At 43.8% G+C, this 20427-nt stretch overlaps 1 protein-coding gene across 3 annotated transcripts in view; it reads left to right on the plus strand.

The window, feature by feature from the left end:
* The window catches only part of EFNA5 (ephrin A5), a 217681-nt gene that overhangs the window by 191252 nt on the left and 6002 nt on the right, over window positions 1–20427 (plus strand). For 2 of the 3 annotated variants that reach the window (XM_083404382.1, XM_083404381.1), the window contains exons 3-4: window positions 11380–11445; window positions 11850–11930. In XM_083404382.1, the coding sequence (XP_083260508.1) occupies window positions 11380–11445; window positions 11850–11930 (147 nt within the window). The remainder of the gene's footprint in view (window positions 1–11379; window positions 11446–11849; window positions 11931–20427) is intronic. The other variant, XM_083404383.1, reaches the window with a different exon arrangement.

A 20427-nucleotide genomic window follows, 5' to 3' on the forward strand; every position in this document is an offset into this window, starting at 1 on the left:
TTTTTTAAACTAAATTTTAATAGATAGATAGATAGATAGATAGAAGACAGACATACAATTACCTCTAAATTTTCCTTCACAACATGTTTCAAGAAGAGAGCATCTACCAAGGTATACACCCAGTTTAATTTTTAGAGAGCATTACTTAATCTGGGTATGTTAAGCATATTGTAGAAAAAGAACTTTTCCGAGGGAAAATCAGCATGACTTCATTAAAGAAGAGCTGTTTGATAGTGGGACAAGACTACCTTAGAAGGTGGTGGACTCCTTCACTGGAGGTTTTTAAACTGAAGTTAGAAGGCCATTTGTCATGGATTCTTTAGCTGTGATTCATGGACTAGATGACTCTCAAGAGTCCTTTCCAACTCTACAATTCTATTCTAAGACGATTCATGCGCTGCCAATTGTTCAGATTTCTTTGCTATATCAACAATTATTCATTTTTTGCCATTCTATACTTTCATTTAGCTTTTCATAACATAGAAGATTAACAGTTGGATCACAGGATTGGCGCACCTTCACTACAAGGGAAGTCTGAACTGTTTGTTACCTTTTAGTCTATAAAGACAGTGACCAGAGGAAAAGGTTCCTTCTCTTCTTATAATGCTAGAACTTGGGTCACCCATTGACATTGATTGGCTGTACATTCAGGCAGGCAGTAAAAGTACTTCACACAAATACATAATTTATGGAATTTGCTGCCACAAGAAGTAAGTATGTTCATTAGCTTAGATGGCTTTAAAGCAGGATTTTGACAAATGCATGAACAATATTTATTGGGCTATTAGCTATTATGATTAAGTACCATCATAGACTACTGAATATGAGTTGCGAAGGCATAACAGTGATGAGAGCTATTGGCTTCATTCCCTTCTAGTGAGCTTCCTCAAGACATATGACTTACCGCTAAGAAAAAGGATTCTGGACTAGATTGCTCTGATCCAGCTGAACTTGCACTTATCATTTCCAGCACTGTTTTGGGGATAGTGCTATTTAAATTATTCAGGGTTGGAAGAAGTTAAGCTTGCAAATTATACCAAATAAATCAACTAGATATAAGTAGCCTATTAAACTCTAGAAGAACCTCACAAAATGGGGTTCCCTCTTGTGAGCTCAAAGTGTGCACAACATGGGAAAGAGAGAAAGAGAGATCACTGCCACATACCCTAGGAACTGAGTTGTAGTCTCCCTATGTGAAGTATATTGGGTGCTGGGTTGAAATGCATCCTATTGTCAGGGACTGGGCAGAGGAGTAATGGTGGAGACCTCCTCCTCCCCAGCCTGAGCCTTCCAGGGAAGAGAAAGACAGCATAGACTTACAATAGTGGTTTGCAGGAAGTCACAGCTCAGAGGTAGATGAGGGGCAAAATTGAGAAATAATGGAAGAAGAGGAGGGGAAGGCAGAGCCAGAGCAGTTGGCTGCCACATTATCACTAGAAAGCATTCCAGACCCCCCTTCTCCCAGAACCTGGCGAGCATTGAAAGTAGAAGAGCAAAGGGCTCAAAGACAAATGGCCCTAAGCGGCCACCGTAAGGTGGGTGTTGCTGTTGACAAATGAGGAGAGATTGGGGGGTGGAGATTACTCAGAACAATGCCATTACTCCAAGAGGCTGCATTTCTAAGCCTCTCTCTGTGAATATTGAATAAAAGACCTTGGTAAGAACTTTTCCTGTCTTATCTATTCCCAGCAGCCTACCTTGGGGGGATCGGATTCCCTGACGCCTGACACCTATGATCTGCCATGGTATTGAGGGTCAGCAGTGCAGGAGTAGAATTATGCCAGATTCAAGCTTGTATAAAGTTGCATTGTCAATTGGGTGTAAGTTTATACAACTCCTGTACAGTGAGTATAGTGGAAGTATACATCCTACTCATGACTTCATCTTGTTTTAGCCACTCCATTGGGAAGTCTCGGCAGCACTCCTGATATATTTGTCATGGTGGTGCATCTTCTGTTCCATCAGCAAAGTGTTGCCGAATCCTACAACCTGTAAACTGGCATAACACAGCAGTAGGATTGCTGTTAACTGCTCTGCTTTAACTGATTATGCACTTGGTAGTAGTAGGTAAGGGCAAAATGTTATCAGAATTCACCTTGTGAACTAAAAAATGGTTTCTGAGTTGCTTACAATTTTAATCTATGAAAGTGGAAGTTCATAATGGTGGGGAAGCTCCTGGTCATTATTATAATCAAACAATCAACAAATTGGGTTAAACAGAAACCATTGATTTATCAAGTACAGAAATATAATCTAACCCTAACAAATTGCATGATAGCGCACATGATAGGGATTTGCTGTTACTAATGTGACAATGATATGTCCATCAGTTGATTTAGTTCTATCTTGTCTAGAGATGAAATTAATTAAAACTGAGTTATTATTTCTTTGGATTAGCATTTCATTTTTAAAATGAAAAAATGTATACTTTTATGCACTGTTAATAGGTTGAAATAACTTGACAGTTATCTAACTACGTTTCTGATTCTGGGACATTATAAGTCACACTGTCATTGAAATGTTCCAGTGGAAGTGTAAAATTAGAGACCTACGTCATATATCCCCAGGGCATTTAATTCCTGTAGTAGCTCAACAGTGTGAGTTCTTCCAGTACGCTGATAATGTTGCTTGTGAACCATCCCTTGGAGGTGAGCAAGCCCTCATCTCCGAGGGCCACTCGCAGAAGTGGGAGCTCAGGGACCATTAACACACATACACAAAAATACAGTCAGCACACACACACACACACACACACACACAATTTCCAAAGAAAAGAGTTGCAGTATGCAGTATACAACCAACTGACCCATGGAAACCAAACCCACTGTTTGGTGGGCTGGGAAGGAGTGAGGATGTCCCTCCCCAGCACTTACTCACCCACAATAATTCCAGTATTGTCCTGCCTGCCAAACACTTGAGGGGATTCATCTCTCTCTCTACACATGCAAATCACAGCCCCTCAAGTGTTTGGTGGACTGAGATAGTACAGTTGTATTGGGGGATATAGCTATGTCCTTCCCTAGTGCATTCTTTCCAACATAATCACCCTGAGGGGGTTCCCAGGGGATGGGAATGCAGTGTTAGCTTAGGCACCAATGGTGGGCTACACAAAAGGCATCCAAGGGCTGCATGCAAACCCTTGTTGCCCACATGTGCACTAGACAGTCTACCATTTGTGGGAAATAGGATCATCTTAAAGGATGGTCCTGGTTGTGGGTGGGCCCACAACACAGTCCCCCCCCCTGCTGTGGGGGGAGTGATGCCCTTTATGCCAGGGTGGCACCATGATCACCCCATACCTCTTTTGGCCAATCGCGATTGAGTGGGGTGATCATGGGGGGTTATGAAAGCGGCATTGTGACATGTGCTGAGCACCTGCTTCACGTTGCCGGACACCCACCCACCCTCCCTTTTGTTTTAGGTACCCTCTGGCCTTGCTTTGGACTTTGGTTGGTCACCTGTCTTGGGACGGGGGACGGGTAGGATTTTTCCATTTGGCAGATTGGCACTGGCCACTTGGTTTTCGCCTACCTTTTATCAATCGCTACAACTTAGTAAGGTTTGGCAGTTAGGCATTGGCTTATTGATGTGTGTGGGAGGGGAGGTTGGCCATCGCCTGCCCCTCCATGTTCCAGGGTATTCTGATAAAGGAATCCGGGGCCTGGATCCTGTCCGAAGTCCGCTTGAGGGGCTAGGGCCATGCCAGGCCTCTGGGAACACCAGGGGAGATGCAGGTGGGTTCCCCCAATGTGGCTTCCTCTTTGGGTGGTTTACCCTCCCTGACTCCCTGCAAGGTGGGCAGGAGTCAGATAGAGTCTGTTGCCAATGCCTAAGCAAATACCGCTCACATTTGCTGTAATCAATAAAGTTGTGGCCTAAATTTTGCCCATTAACCTTAAACCAAAATCTGTGTCTGTGTGAATTTATTTCTGCTGTGGGGCTGGCTTGGGGGCCTTGGCACGCAATACACAATTCATGCTGTTGATGTGATAGCGGGGAGGGGATTGCGCTGCTCCTCTGCCATGTGAATTAAGCGCCTACCCCATGGGATGTATGAGCTGGGGTATTTGCTGTCTTAAGGCATGTGAGTTCTGTTTTGTGTTTCATTCTATGTTCGTGTTGAAACACCAACAAATGTATCTTAGGGGACTTTCACTACACCCCTCTTTCAGGAGAGAGGAGGCAGTTTCTCCTCAGGTATAAGCACTGCAGTGGAACATAGTTGCATGGCACATTCAGTATCCCCGTATCAAAGCTAATGAAGGCAGATAAATCAGTTTCCCATGTGCATGTGAGTGTTGTTTGTGGGAAGGGTATTACTGGTTTGTTTGTTTCATTTAATTATGTATTTTGTGTTCTCATTTTGTATTTTTATGTTGTAGACCACCCTGTGATTTTGGATGAAAGGGAGTGCACATATTTAATAAATTCATCATCATCATTATCATTAAATGCATTACTTATTAAAACATTTTTTTCAATTAACATTGTCAGGCAGATGTTCTACCAATGCTTTTGCATTTTTCTCAGTAGTTGTTAGAGCTGTATCATCTGCAGCTGGCATCCTTCTGTCTCTTGCTTCAAGACATTCAAAATCTTCCGCTTTGTCAGTAGCTTGACCCTCTTGATGATTAAATGTAGAGATATGGCAGACTAGGTGAGATCAAATGTTGCCAGCAAGTTGAGTCACCTCCTACGGCTATGTAGGAAAGCAATTTACTCAGGATGCATGCTTGATAAAGCAAGTTTCAAGAATGAGCAAGTAATGAATGTACAAGACTTAAGTCTCTGTGAGCAGTCAGATTTAGACACAACTGGACAATTAATTCTTGGGTTGGAAATGGGAATCAATATATGGTGATCCAGATAAAGCATGCAGATTTCTGAGGGATGGAGCTTTCTTTGTGGGTAAAAATACTCTGCATTATTATTTTTAATTTTGTAAAAAATAGTTCCAGTGTACAGAATTCCTTTTGTAAATGTATCATACTCATACTTACTTTTTGTTGGTTCATTAAATTTCAGTAGACCTTTTCAATAGTTTCTATGTAAATGTGAAACTTTTTTCAGTTTGCATTGTGAGAAGAATATTAATGCTTAATACTGCATTTACCTGGCTAATCTACATACATTTGTGTTGTACTGTAAATCACACTAAATCCTACAGGGGAAAGGCTCAGCTCTGCTAACAACTAATAGGCTCTCTTTTCTTTTGACTCCCGCAAATTGAGAAATATTGCCCATGGCAAACATAATGGGAAACTGCATTTTTAATGCTCCCACACAAACTCATTTCTTTACAAAGGAGGAAGCAGATGGCGCTTCTTAAAAATGAAACTTCCCAAATCTCTGGGGCTGACACAGAGTATTGGATATTTTGGTGCTTCTGGCTATCAGAATTAAGATTTGAGGGTTATATAAGGTTATGTGGATCTTGGATTTGACTAATGTCAATGGTATTGTGCTTGAAATGGCTAAAGGCAAATCATTGCTATAAATACTTTTTTCACACACCCCAAAGAGCTTGTCGTCGTAACTTAGGCAGAAAACTGCCTGAACATCCTTTTCAGACTTGCTTGTAGTGGGATAGAGTTGGCTCTGTTCTTGTGTTTGTGCCTTCAAAGTTTGCAGACTGACTAGGACCGCTTGACTGGTTTTTGTGACTTCTGGGTATCTATTCCAGTCTTGTAGACAGCTATTTTTCTTAGAATGACAAGAGAGAGAAAAATCTCATGGTTCAGATTTCACTCTCCCAGCATGGAATGACATCCTAATGGAGCTAATAATTCTGCATGGTTATTTTAAGATGAAGCAGGTGCTTCTAGGTCAGTTTCACCATTCAAAATGTTGGGTTTACATCTGGCCTGTGAAACTACACCAAACAGGGAATAATAGGGAGCCCTGAAGATTAGCTGTTCAGTAGTGCAAATTGTTTGCAGCAGATATACAAAGAAAAGACAAAAGCAAAATTCAGTAAGGAATATACAGTAGTGATGAACAACATAATGAACAAATTGAATTGTCTTAGTATGATCTCTCTCCATGAAACATTCTTACAATAGGACCTGGGTATACAAAAGAGTAAGAAAGTGTTGCTCAAAGTTTCTTGCAAGCAAGTTATCTTGGAATGAGGAAACTGCTTAAGCAAATACAGTATGTGCTGTTTAAGAGCAGGTGCTGTTCTTATTCTCTTCTAAGCAGATGCAGAGGGGCAGAAAAATATCTCTGACTATCCCTTGACATCCACTTATCTTCATCACTAGCTGTGCTAGTGCCTAAAAGGCCAGAAATACATTACTGCTATTTTGTACCTATGCTAGTTTTACAGAGTTTCAATAGATTCTGATTTCCCCCATCCAGCTTAGTCGAAAGAAGTCTCTGTTATTACTGATTAGGCATGTCAACTGATAGTTAATGTTTTCAGTTGGAGATAGGTCTGCTGAACTGGATTATTCTCTGGGCCCCTTCCAGGTCTACAATTTTATTATTCTATATGAACTAGGGAAGATTTAAAAAGTAGCTTCGGAATGAACCAGATAGCCCTTTTCCAGACAATGGGAAAGGAAATTTTGATTCACCCTAAAGTTCTTTTTCTTGTTTTCCCTTGTAGAAAAATGATTGTTGTCCCCCCCAAAAAGTTGAGAAATCAGGATTTTAGTGTGACTGGGTGTATCCAGTCCAAAGCAAAAGGTAGCAACAAGAGACAGGAATTCATGAAAGGAATTGAATGCCATGCTAAGGCGATTGATCCATTGATGCAAGCATGCTGGCTTGCCAGATGGATCAATCCTTCCCTCCTTCCCCCCACATGTTGTTCCAGGGGTTCTCCTGAGCCCTTGCAAAATCAATTGAGAGGGTGACACAGGGAGAAGGGAGGGGGGAGAAAGCCCCGTTGAAAGGGGAAGTTTTTGCACAGGGCTGCTGCTGCTGCTGAAACTCATTAGTTGAATCCCCCTGTGTGTTCTTTCTAACTCCAATTTAATCTCATGCAAGAAGTGTATTTCCCCCCCCTGTAAACAATAAACATTTTTCTTGCCAATGCAAATGTAAATAAAGTGCACCATTAATATACCCATATTGTGGGTGTATGCAACATTGTACTTGAGAAAGTGTGATTCAGGAAGCACAATGGGGAAAAAGTGTGGTGTGATTAATTGCTTTCTTGCCTGTTGAGGAGTGGGAATGGGGGGACTTAAATAGGTATATCCATGTCAAAGAGTCAAATTGTTGTTATTTCAAAAAGAAGAAAGAAAGAAAGAAAGAAAGAAAGAAAGAAAGACTGTTTGCTATAGTATTAGCTCCTTGCCTTTAAACTGTTTATCAATGCATGGGCATTTGAGCCTTGACTGAACATCTTAAATCTGCTTTGACTCTGACTAGCCCCATCCTACCTGAAATATCATGTCTGGTATTGTATTGAATGTAGGTTGTTAGCCTAAGATCAATTTGATGAAGCTGTTCAGTAACATAACTGGATTGCAATTAACAAAACCTCAGTTCTTTGCATGATTTAGGGTTGGCATTGTGGGAGAGCAGGGCTCTTGTGTGATAACAGCTGTGTGGCAGGCAGGAGTTCAACAGATTAAGGCTTTTTAGCATGGAAAGACAATTATGGTGAAAGCTTCCATTGATGGCATTCTGTCTTTTAAGACATCTGATTGCTTGTGTGTAGCCACTTTGTATTTCATTGTTTCTAAATTTGCATATGTCTTTAAATTAGCATGTGCACATTTGTACTTGATTTTGAGGGTGAGGTGTCTGGCTAAATTGACATGCAGAAGATCCATGTTAGCACCCCTGATTGCAGATGTACCTTGAATTCACTAATCAGTAAGGGTTCATAGATGGAATCGGTGCTTGCTCAGATTCTGAATACTTAATAAAGGTAGAGATCAGTTAATTTGTCAAGATACTATTTTTCTGATTAGAAAAGTTTAGCATCTGCTAGCATTTTGGAATGTGGATTAGCAATGCCTGGTAGTGGTTTAATTTTTGTGGATTGCTTAATGCATTTTAAATGCAATTATTGCAGCTTTGTTTCAAAGTAAAAGAAGACCAAAGCAAGCAAGAAACTCAAAATCACCCTGCTCAAGTTACTAAAGGGATATCAATCTTATTCTTGGTACCTGACATCATTCAGAGTGAAAGGGGTCTGCATTTATTCTTGGGGATATACTCTGTGAAAAGTACAAACAAACAAACAAACAAACAGAGCTCCTCAGGAGTGTGTGAATAAATGCAAAAGAAGTATTTGGGCATGAAAGAGTAGAACTATCCCATGATATGCAGGGGCAAAGCTACCATATAAGCTCTAATCTGTCAGCAGTTTGTGCATTTTCTCCCTTTAGTTGTGGTAAAACTGGTTATAATCATAAAGAGAGCAGATGGAAACGATTGCCTTTCTGTTTTATTAGAGGAAAAAAATACACCAGGTAGTTTATAGGATAGCAAAATCCATGCTGCCTTTATTTTGCAAAGGCAAATAATAGCTTCCAAAGTAAGAGCATAAAACTGACATCCTGCCTTTGAGTATGTAGGCTGTCATTTGTAAAAATCAATTAAAAGTCTGGATGGAGCAGGAAATAATCAAATACTCATTTTTGCTTAGGCTAACAGGGCAAGCAAATTTGCTTGTTAGGTAAGGAATACAGTATTCCGATTTTGTTAAGCATCCTGTCCTGTCTTGAGAAGGATTTGTATATTCATCAGGGGCCACAGGAAGGACACAGTTTCCTGGATGCCCCTACAGAGTGCAATGTGGTGCCCTGTAACACATCAGTTACTGTAAATGTCAGTAGAGAGAGGGTTGCTGGTTTTTTTTTTACCAACTTTGATTTAGTGAGAGCCTACGGCCAAGCCAGCTGTTAGCACTTCTTAACTGCTTGTCAGTGAGTACCAGGCAGAGCAGGAAAGCATCATTGCTGTTCAGTTTTGTTTTGTGATTAAAAGAGGTAGGCAGGCACTTCTAACAAGTGCTGGCTTACTCTATTTGAACTGCCACCCCCTCTTTCTCTTCTGTTCCCCCCTTCCCTCCTTGAACTTGTCATTTCCCCCCAGAAAATATGCCTTGGAAACAATGACTCAAAGTCTGAAGGAGCCGGTTCATAATTCTTTTACTGTCGACATCTGCATATATCAATAATGAAGATGCAGTAAATTAATGTCTACCTATAATCAACTATACAAAGGAGCAGCAAATTGAATAAGGGCATCATGCATGCTCAATGAAAACAAAATTATCAAAGTTAGCATCTTCTGAGATCGTGGAAGCACTTGGAATATGCTCTGGAACAAGAACACTTGCTTAATAAAGCCATACGTATTTTTTTAAGCAAGTCTTCCCAAAGTCCCTATAAGCCCCACTTACCTTGAGGCTTAGTGTGTTGGTTACTGGCTGGCTGTGTACACAAACCACTAATCTCTTTTTGTCATCGAGCTCCAGTTCAAGTCTGTCACAAAAACTATCCCTTGGTGCCTTTTTTTAGCACAAGTCTCGGGGGCGCTGTCTGCCAAACCCTCTCTAAACCAGCTGTCTAGTACAGGGCAGTTGGATTCTTTGCAGCATCCATAATCAAACGAATGGATTGTTTTCATAATAGCCACCACCAAGCTCTTCACTCACCTGGGCTTTTCTCCTTTCATTTACGGCATTTCTTTGCAGCATTATAGAATCAACAGCAGCGGTTAAGTATGTAGCACAAACAGTACGACACTTATCTTCATCCAGTGTTATAGCCCCAAATAATAATATACCTGTTGGTGGACAGACTGACATCTGGATGTGCTACAAACCATGATTCCATTTCCCTGTGGTGCATGGTCATATGATTAAAAATGTGCACATTTGGACCACTCAATGAGTCATATGATCTACCACATGCGTTAATTTAGAGGCAAACCAATTTCCACATCAATGCATATAACTACAGTGGTACCTCAGGTTACATACGCTTCAGGTTACACACTCCACTAAGCCAGAAATAGTGCTTCAGGTTAAGAACTTTGCTTCAGGATAAGAACAGAAATCATGCTCTGGCAGCATGGCGGTAGCAGGAGGCCCCATTACCTAAAGTGGTGCTTCAGGTTAAGAACAGTTTCAGGTTAAGTACGGACCTCCGGAATGAATTTAGTACTTAACCCAAGGTACCACTGTATTAGCCGTTCATGATTCCTGAAAGGAGATTCGTGATTTGCTGAAAGCAGGGATTTCATAAATGTAGCAGAGTTTCCAGTGTTTAAACGGCATCACACGATTACCCCCTAGACCCAGTAATGAAGAAATGGAACACTTTTATTGAGGTGAAGAAGGACCATAATTTTAGTAACTTTATAATCAGAATCTTCAACAGTTAACTGACAGGTGACTCCCCACTTATGCGGGGGTTACGTTCTAGCCCCCACCCCACATAAACAAAATGAGAGTAAGTGGGGAGCCTACTGCAGTACATACAGATTCCGGCGCAACAACTGTTGAGCGGGGTAGCACAGCAGCAGCAGTGAGAGCTCCCATGTGTCATTTTGGAGTCTGGACTTTTGGCTTACTGGCATCCTCTTCTGACTCTGGGGAAGGTCTCCTTGTGAGCTACAAGGATTTTCCAGCTCTCTTTACCCATTTCAGCTTAGGATTCATTGATTGGTTGGGTGGTTGGTTGGTTTCCTGGCGCAATGCGTATATGCAGTCATACGAGAGTCGATTGCGCACAAGTGGGGCCAGATGTCTGTACTACATTCCCAGCCCCAGTGGAAGTAACTATTTGCTCTGTGGCAATGCACCCATTTTACTGCAAGCCTCAGCCCAAAGTTCAGGGCAAGTTCATCCTGGCTTGTGCATCTCTTTGCCACAATGGAAGGAGTTCTTCCATTCATCCAGCCCCATACCAGTAGTTCTTGAAAAATATACTCAGCAGCAGCAGAAAAAAATTCATTCCCATTAGAATTTTTAAGTCACTGCAGCTTTCAGGTAGTTATTATTTAGTATGTTAGCATGTGAAAATGATTTTCTGCACCCACCTTACTGCATCAAAAGTGGCCATGCAGACTGGTCCTTAGAACCAATTTGTAGAAGCAAGCTGGGTTGTTGTTGTTGCTGCTGCTGTGGTTGTTGTTGGCCTGAGTCTTATTGGGGTTCAAGGGTAGAGTCTGGTGGGTAGGTTCTGTGGCTTCTTACTTTGCACAGTTGTTATGCCACTCTTTCTTTTGAAAAAGAGCAATGGCGTGGCCTTGAAGCTTCAGTTTATTGCTATTCAGACTGCCCCATATCATCTACTTTCTTCCTTTTTTAATGTGCTGCAGATGTGTTATCTTAGGAAAAGAAGAATGTACTACATTATGTCTGTAGGACAAAGAGTAACTATGCTTCCTCCCCCTTCTCTTCAACAGCATCTGCAATCCCTGATAATGGGAGGAGGTCCTGTCTAAAGCTGAAAGTCTTTGTACGGCCTGCAAGTAAGTTATTTAGATCTTGCTTAGAGGGTGGCTTAATAGCACATGCTTTGTTTGGTCTGTTAAACAGCAGTAAAAACTTCTTTTTTGACTCTTGAATCCTGTGTGGTATCTGTTCTATATAGCGGCTTTTTTGTTTTTGTTTTCACCATATCTTTTTTATCATTTTTCACAAAGCTTTTACTCTTATTTGTTTCAAGTACACAGCAGTTGCTAACTTGTTGTTTCTTAGACTGTTGTACAAAAAGACAATTATTGTGGCGTTTGGAAGCATGCCACAACTAAGAGATACGTACATATAATAGAAATAGAATTCACATAGAGCAACAACAACAACAAAAAGGAAAATGGGGGATTTAAGGGTGTCTCACTAACATATTTGGCTGTTATCTCTATTTTTGTTATAGACAACTGTATGAAAACTATAGGTGTTCATGACCGTGTTTTCGATGTTAACGACAAAGTAGAAAATTCATTAGAACCAGCAGGTTAGTATGCTTAGAGAATCTCTTTTAACAAATGCCTCTATCCTCTGGTGCGTCTGCTTCTCTTCCCTTCTTTCTCTCTGCATAGTTTGCATGGTAAAATGACTCTGCTTTTACTCATTTCCCGCAATGCTAATATTGCTTATGGTGTTTCTCATTTGCTAGCGCTAGTATTCTTGTCCAATGGATGGGAGGCAAAGTATGCTTTTTCCATGACAAATTATTTACTCAAACATGGCATCCCAATTTTTTAAAAAATTAGCAGTTCCTCTGTCCCCATTCCCACCCCATTTTTGCAGTAAGTTGCCGCAGCACCACAGTATCCATTCAGGACATAAATAATTAAGAGAGGAAATGTGTGTGTGTGTTTGTTTATATACCGTATTTTTCGCCCTATAAGACGCACTTTTCCCCCTCCAAAAATGAAGGGGAAATGTGTGTGCGTCTTATGGGGCGAATGCAGGCTCCTTGGCTTCAGCGATAGCAAGGCGAAGCCTCCAAAGCCTGTGCTCTGGAGGCTTTGCGTTGCTTCCGCTGGAGCCAGGAGAGTCTGCTCTTTGAGGCTGGCGGTGGGGGAAAGCAGCGCCTCCTCCATCGCCAGCCCCAGAGGATGGGGGGCAGCGGGAAGGCGCGCGACGCCTTCCCGTTACCCTCCAACCCGGCTTTGAGGCTGGCGGTGGGGAAAGGAGCGCTTCCCCCATCGTCAGCCCCAGAGGATGGGGGGCAGCAGGAAGGCGTGCGACGCCTTCCTGCTACCCTCCAACCCGGCTTGGAGGCTGGCGGTGGGGAAAGGAGCGCTTCCCCCATCGTCAGCCCCAGAGGATGGGGGGCAGCAGGAAGGCGCGCGTCGCCTTCCTGCTACCCTCCAACCTGGCTTGGAGGCTGGCGGTGGGGAAAGGAGCGCTTCCCCCATGGCTAGCCCCAGAGGATGGGGGGCAGCGGGAAGGCGCGCGACGCCTTCCCGCTACCCTCCAACCCGGCTTGGAGGCTGGCGGGGGGGAAAGCAGCGCTTCCCCCATCATCAGCCCCAGAGGATGGGGGGCAGCGGGAAGGCGCGCGACGCCTTCCCGTTACCCTCCAACCCGGCTTTGAGGCTGGCGGTGGGGAAAGGAGCGCTTCCCCCATCGTCAGCCCCAGAGGATGGGGGGCAGCAGGAAGGCGCGCGACGCCTTCCTGCTACCCTCCAACCCGGCTTTGAGGCTGGCGGTGGGGAAAGGAGCGCTTCCCCCATCGTCAGCCCCAGAGGATGGGGGGCAGCAGGAAGGCGCGCGACGCCTTCCTGCTACCCTCCAACCCGGCTTTGAGGCTGGCGGTGGGGAAAGGAGCGCTTCCCCCATCGTCAGCCCCAGAGGATGGGGGGCAGCAGGAAGGCGCGCATCGCCTTCCTGCTACCCTCCAACCCGGCTTTGAGGCTGGCGGTGGGGAAAGGAGCGCTTCCCCCATCGTCAGCCCCAGAGGATGGGGGGCAGCAGGAAGGCGCGCGACGCCTTCCTGCTACCCTCCAACCCGGCTTTGAGGCTGGCGGTGGGGAAAGGAGCGCTTCCCCCATCGTCAGCCCCAGAGGATGGGGGGCAGCAGGAAGGCGCGCGACGCCTTCCTGCTACCCTCCAACCCGGCTTTGAGGCTGGCGGTGGGGAAAGGAGCGCTTCCCCCATCGTCAGCCCCAGAGGATGGGGGGCAGCAGGAAGGCGCGCGACGCCTTCCTGCTACCCTCCAACCCGGCTTTGAGGCTGGCGGTGGGGAAAGGAGCGCTTCCCCCATCGTCAGCCCCAGAGGATGGGGGGCAGCAGGAAGGCGCGCGACGCCTTCCTGCTACCCTCCAACCCGGCTTGGAGGCTGGCGGTGGGGAAAGGAGCGCTTCCCCCATCGTCAGCCCCAGAGGATGGGGGGCAGCAGGAAGGCGCGCGACGCCTTCCTGCTACCCTCCAACCCGGCTTTGAGGCTGGCGGTGGGGAAAGGAGCGCTTCCCCCATCGTCAGCCCCAGAGGATGGGGGGCAGCAGGAAGGCGCGCATCGCCTTCCTGCTACCCTCCAACCCGGCTTTGAGGCTGGCGGTGGGGAAAGGAGCGCTTCCCCCATCGTCAGCCCCAGAGGATGGGGGGCAGCAGGAAGGCGCGCGACGCCTTCCTGCTACCCTCCAACCCGGCTTGGAGGCTGGCGGTGGGGAAAGGAGCGCTTCCCCCATCGTCAGCCCCAGAGGATGGGGGGCAGCAGGAAGGCGCGCATCGCCTTCCTGCTACCCTCCAACCCGGCTTTGAGGCTGGCGGGGGGGAGAAGGAGCGCCTCCCCCATCGTCAGCCCCAGAGGATGGGGGGCAGCAGGAAGGCGCGCGTCGCCTTCCTGCTACCCTCCAACCCGGCTTTGAGGCTGGCGGGGGGGAAAGGAGCGCTTCCCCCATCGTCAGCCCCAGAGGATGGGGGGCAGCAGGAAGGCGCGCGACGCCTTCCCCCTACTCTCCAACCCTCCTGTGGGCTTTTGCGGGAGATGGGGGAATTCCCCCACCTCCCGCAAAAGCAGGCAAAAGCCGCAGGCTCTTTAAAGGGGCTCCGCGGCTTCTGCTGGCTTTTTCTAGGAGAAAAGCCAGCAGGAGCCACGAAGCCTTTAAAGAGCGTGCCGCTCTTGGGGGCTTTTCCCGAGGAGGGAGAAGGGACTGACTGGCCGAGTCCGTCCCTTCTCCCTCCTGTGGGCTTTTGCAGGAGACGGGGGAATTCCCCCACCTCCCGCAAAAGCAGGCAAAAGCCGCACGCTCTTTAAAGGGGCTCCACGGCTTCTGCTGGCTTTTCTAGGAGGTGGGGGAATTCCCGCACCTCGTAGAAAAGCCAGCAGGAGCCACGAACCCTTTGAAGAGCGCGCTGCTCTTGGGGGCTTTTCCCGGAGGAGGGAGAAGGGACTGACTGGCCGAGTCCGTCCCTTCTCCCTCCTGTGGGCTTTTGCGGGAGATGGGGGAATTCCCCCACCTCCCGCAAAAGCAGGCAAAAGCCGCACGCTCTTTAAAGGGGCTCCACGGCTTCTGCTGGCTTTTCTAGGAGGTGGGGGAATTCCCGCACCTCGTAGAAAAGCCAGCAGGAGCCACGAACCCTTTGAAGAGCGCGCTGCTCTTGGGGGCTTTTCCCGGAGGAGGGAGAAGGGACTGACTGGCTGAGTCCGTCCCTTCTCCCTCCTGTGGGCTTTTGCGGGAGATGGGGGAATTCCCCCACCTCCCGCAAAAGCAGGCAAAAGCCGTGGGCTCTTTAAAGGGGCTCCACGGCTTCTGCTGGCTTTTCTAGGAGCTGGGGGAATTCCCCCACCTCGTAGAAAAGCCAGCAGGAGCCACGAACCCTTTGAAGAGCTCCGCTCTTGGGGGCTTTTCCCAAGGAGGGAGAAGGGACTGACTGGCCATTTCAGTCCCTTTTCCCTCCTGGTCGAAAAGCCCACAGGAGTCGCGCAGGGCTCCTGTGGGCTTTTGGGGGAGGTGGGGGAATTCCTCCACCTCCTGTAAAAGCAGGGAGAAGGTCTTGGAGTAGCGCACAGGCTGCGTGCAGCCTGTCCGCTGCTCCCAGAGCTGCGGGGGGGAAAACATATTTTTTCCCTTGATTTCCCCCCCTGAAAACTAGGTGCGTCCTATGGGCCGGTGCGTCCAATAGGGCGAAAAATACGGTACTTTCGATATCGTTTACATGTTTACACATCTATTTATTTAGAAGCATTTAAACCAGTGGTTTCCCTGCCCACAACAAGCAATTGACCATAACATCATTGATAGGTCAGTTGTCCAATGGGTGGACAGAATCTTATAAATTTAATAAAGCTACCTTTCCAAAAGTGTCTCATTTTGATCTATATGGTAGAACAAGTATGCAATAAGTTCTACAGATTAAAATCAAAATTATTTCAGGCTTTAAAATGAGAACAATGGCTGAATATCATTCTGTACCTTTAAACTAATAGCATATGTGAAAGAGTTGTCTACAAGTGTTCATAAAGATCCTTGTGCAAATGAGTATTACTATTCAGGCTGATCTCGATGGGAATATGTCTGTGTGCTTTAAAAGACTGCCTGCAGTACAAATGCTTTCATAAATATGAATAAGATATACATACACTTGGAAGTTTTGCTCTGTAAATTTAGAGTGCAATCTTGTTAATTAAATGCTTTTAAATTTCTTTGATTCAATGGGATTGAGTTAAGCCTAAACAGAACTGTCCCCATTGAAACCAATGTACATAATTATAGCTGGAGCTCATTAAAATATGCATCTCTATAGATGTTTTATGTGTGCATGGATTTATATATGCACTCTGCCAACTAAATATATGTAAACTCTTTTTTTCAAATAATTACTTGCAAAGACATTTTTTTGCAATCCCATCTGTAATCAGTTACCTCAACACTATTTTTTTCAGTTCTGTTTTTATAGTGAAAATATTAAAAACTTTTGAAAGCTAAACTGACTACTGAACATGAACATGCCTGTGAACATTGCTTTTACGTGAGGGATTTTAATCATTATCCATTAAATACAGAATCTTAGACTGAGCCTATATGGCTAGTTGATAATTGTATTTGTATTCTAGGCTGTGGGGTGGAAAATTTATTCTACCATACTTCAGTATACTCTTGCCCTGTAAAAGAAACATAGTCTTATCCTAAGGAACTAGGAAGTTTTATTAGTCCCTATCACAGATAGTTAATGAAGAGCCAACTGTTTGCAAGGGACAACTATTTTGTGCTGTATGTTCTATTACTGATTTGTCTCTAAGAGCCAGTGCAGATATAACACACCGGTCACTTAATCATTTTTAAGAGATTAGAACTGGCCCATGGAATTGCACATTTCTCCTTCCAGCCATTGCTCCTTGCATGTGAATTCTCTGTTGTTGTTTTACCACAGTTGATGCTAACTGGGATATCTCTTAACCATGGTCTGCCAAGCAGCTTCTCCATGTTTAAATCTGTTGCTGAAGTCAGCTTTAACCGTGATTAAAGAAGAAAATGGATTTTATACACAAGGAGGAGCTTGGAAAGGCTTAGGTCTGAATTGACTCAAGCGCACAAACAGCTCTATAGTGACACCTAGCATCTGAGCACAAGCATTGCAACAGAACTTATCAAAAACCACATTCTTTTGAAAGATGGCTTTATATATTTCCCAAAAACCTCAAAGGAAAAATAATAATATACGTAATACCCACCCCGCACCACTGTGTCACATTCCTAAATTATTTTTGTAGCTGGAAAGCATATTTCCTGATGCTTTGCAGTTTGTTAAATTTCCTTTTAAGCTCTGCCCCCTCAAATTACAACGTAGCGAGCTATGTTCAGTCTGATCAACATATCTACAAATTATGTATAATTTGTACAAGCTACCACAAGCCTTGATTGGTATCAAGCATTAGGTCCTACAAACCATGTCCTACTATGACACCACAGTAATGTACACACGCATTTATCAGTATTGAAACTGATATTACCTTGAATGAAAAGTTATATATCTTTCACTTTAACTTGGGAGTGCATTTGAAGGCTCCAAATTATTCATTGACTGCTGGATATCTCACTACCACACACCTGACATCACATATGATGTCAGTTGTGTGGCAAGTGGGCATGGGTTAGGGAAAACAGCCTCACAGGCCAAATTGGGGCACATGACAGACCTAATTTTGCCTGGAGGCCAATGGTTCTCTACCCCAGTGCTAGCAGAGAGTAGAAATCCAGTTGTCTCAATGACTTCAGAGAGAAGAATGAGAGAATCAAGCTCCACCTTCCATTATCTGAGCCTTGTTTTTAATCTGAGTTCTTTACACTTTCCATTTTTTCTTAACAGTTTTAAAGTAGCTGAACATGCATTTATCTATCCCTTCAACTTTTGAATATGAGCTAATCCATTGTGAACAATAGGTAGAACCTGAAAGCTTCATTACCACCTCATTCACTCACCAGAGGAGAAAGGACCCCTTGCCATCATTATCCTGACAAATTTGCTGAAGTCTGTTTATCAATGCAGAGTAATTATAGTGCATTTAACTCCTGACACAGGACACAGGTGACATTGGTTTTCATCACGCTGGTATATCAGGGTGTTGCTGTTGTTTCACTCTTACAGCCAAAACCTTTGTGTTGGCCGGCTACTGTCCGCCTTATATTTAAAGCATTTATTTAAAAAGACTACTACTTGCACTCACAAATGAGAATTTAAATACTTTAAAAAATGCTTTTATCCTGTTTTAGATGTCATTTTTCCATAATGGAAGTGCCTTGGGCTGGAATTTATCAACTGTTTGAAACTTAAGCACATAGGCGGCCCCAGATGTACTATGGCAGCTGCTCAAATTGCAAGGCATTCTGATTAAGATACTACGTTAGACACAAATATGTTATAGCAAAGCAAAATCAAACCAGTTCCAATACACACTTCTCAGTATCGATAAAGGCAGAATACTTATGCAAAAAGTTCAGTTTCCATAAAAGTCTAGAGCAGTTGCGTATCATTGTCAGTTTTATCAGTGAGAATGTTCCTCTTCTGAACATGAAGATCCTAAAATGCCCAGGAATCTGTTTTGCAGAAGAGCAGCAAAACCATGTTAATGAGTCATTAGCGTGTGGTATCTAAACACAATGCAAAATGTTGGTAGAGTGAAGAAGAGTAGGTGGTGCAGGGAGATGCCTAAATGAAAAGCACATTTACGCTGACGCAGAGGCTTCTTTTGCATGAGAAAGTTTTCATACAATCAAAGCCTTCCTCCCACCTTTGATGACAAGGTAGCTCTACCTCTGCATCCCTGTTGCTGGTATAGGGCAACAACAACTTTGAAGTTAATGGAGAAGTCACATCTGGAGCAGGGCCAGCTCCCATCCACAGAGCATATTCACAAGATTGCCTGAGAAAATATTTGATAGTAATTCCCAGCTCACTAACAGTTTGCTATTAACATGCTGCTTCGTTAACAGGGACAGTCCCACTGAGTTTTGTTGCATGCTGTCTAAACTGTGTACTAACATGCTAGTATTGTAGTGTACGTGTCTAGTTTGTGTGCTCTCCTTTTGTCTGTTACGTTTGGGGTGGGGAACAAAGGCAGTTGCCCAGCAGTCAAATTTGTTCTTTTATTTGCCCCACCACCTTTCCTCCAAAGTAACTTAAACAAAAATTAGTTAAAATCAGCCCATTCCAATTAAAATAAGATTTAAAATAAATAAATAAAAATAAGAGCAGCAGCCAATTTAATAACACCAACCAGTAATTGTATACAGCAATCTTCCAGGAATTTAATGCCAACTGAAACTTTGGCAACTGAAATTTTATTGCACCCAAAAAATAACATTCTATGGCATCTGACTTCCAAAGTTGGTTGTTCCCACAGTAATAGATGTTACTTGGGTAACCACCTTGTTTACCTACCCATCATTGCTTAATAATTGGAAGTATATCCAATTTATGGTTCCATACATTTTGCACAATATCAAAAATAAGGAGGAAACTGAATAGTGGAAACTCATAATTCACAAAGTAAACATTTTAAATTTTATTTCTAGGGCAGTAATTTCAGAGAGGGTCTACACCAGCAGTTTAATCAACAATAACATGCTACCATTGTGTTTAAATTCATGGTTTATCTCTGTTTAGCTCTGTAATAAACCATTAAGGCAAGATGGGCAACTTGACTTCATTCTGCCTCCTAAAATGTAGGATGTGGCAGTACATTGAAGAAGACATCATCAGCTCTCATTCTCTAATGTGAATTAGTACTTCTAGGTGCTAGGGGTTTCTTGGAGAAGCTTTGAAGCAGATAATCTTGGTGGGCCCATACAATATTAAAAATGTGAGGGCTCCAATAAGACCCCATAAAAGAACATAAGGACCAGGATGTTTAAAAGTGATTCCATTTGAGTCTGCCCATTCATTAAGGTTACCTGGAGAAAAACTATTCCCCATCCAACCCAAATCTATGTTGCATTTAGCCAGCATGCAAGAGAGAACCTTCAAGATGGCATCTCCGAGGTTCTGATACTCTCTAGCAAGAGTGAATCTGCCTCTTTTCTGCTACCAGTGGGCGAAGACCTCTCTCTTGCAGCTGTCATTTGACCCACTAAGTTTTTAGTTGTTGTTTTTTAATATTCCCATTGTGTTTTTTGTAAATTGTTCTTAATCTTCCCATTGTGGTTATTTGTAAATTGTTGTCTTTTACCTGCCGTTAATTTTGTATTTTATTATGTTTCTATTGTCTTGTTTTCGTCTTTTTTAAAACAGAAAAGCAGGACTTAAATGTTCATGATACATCAATAAATAAACTCATGCATTCAGGATCTGTTTTATGACTAAAGTGAGATTTTAAGCACTGGAGTTGAAACCAGTGCCTTGCTTTTGCTAGCTCAATTCAGATGAATCAACAAATGAATGCACTTTGAGTTTTTAAGTAACTTATGGGTCAGTTCAGAATGTGTTATGTATTTGGAATTTTTTTAAAAAGTTCTTCTACTATACTAGGGATTTTACTCAGGGATGCAAGTTCATAAAACTTG

This window comes from Podarcis tiliguerta (genome assembly GCF_965153285.1).
Source record: "Podarcis tiliguerta genome assembly, chromosome: 11".
NCBI classification, from domain to species: Eukaryota; Metazoa; Chordata; class Lepidosauria; order Squamata; family Lacertidae; genus Podarcis; species Podarcis tiliguerta.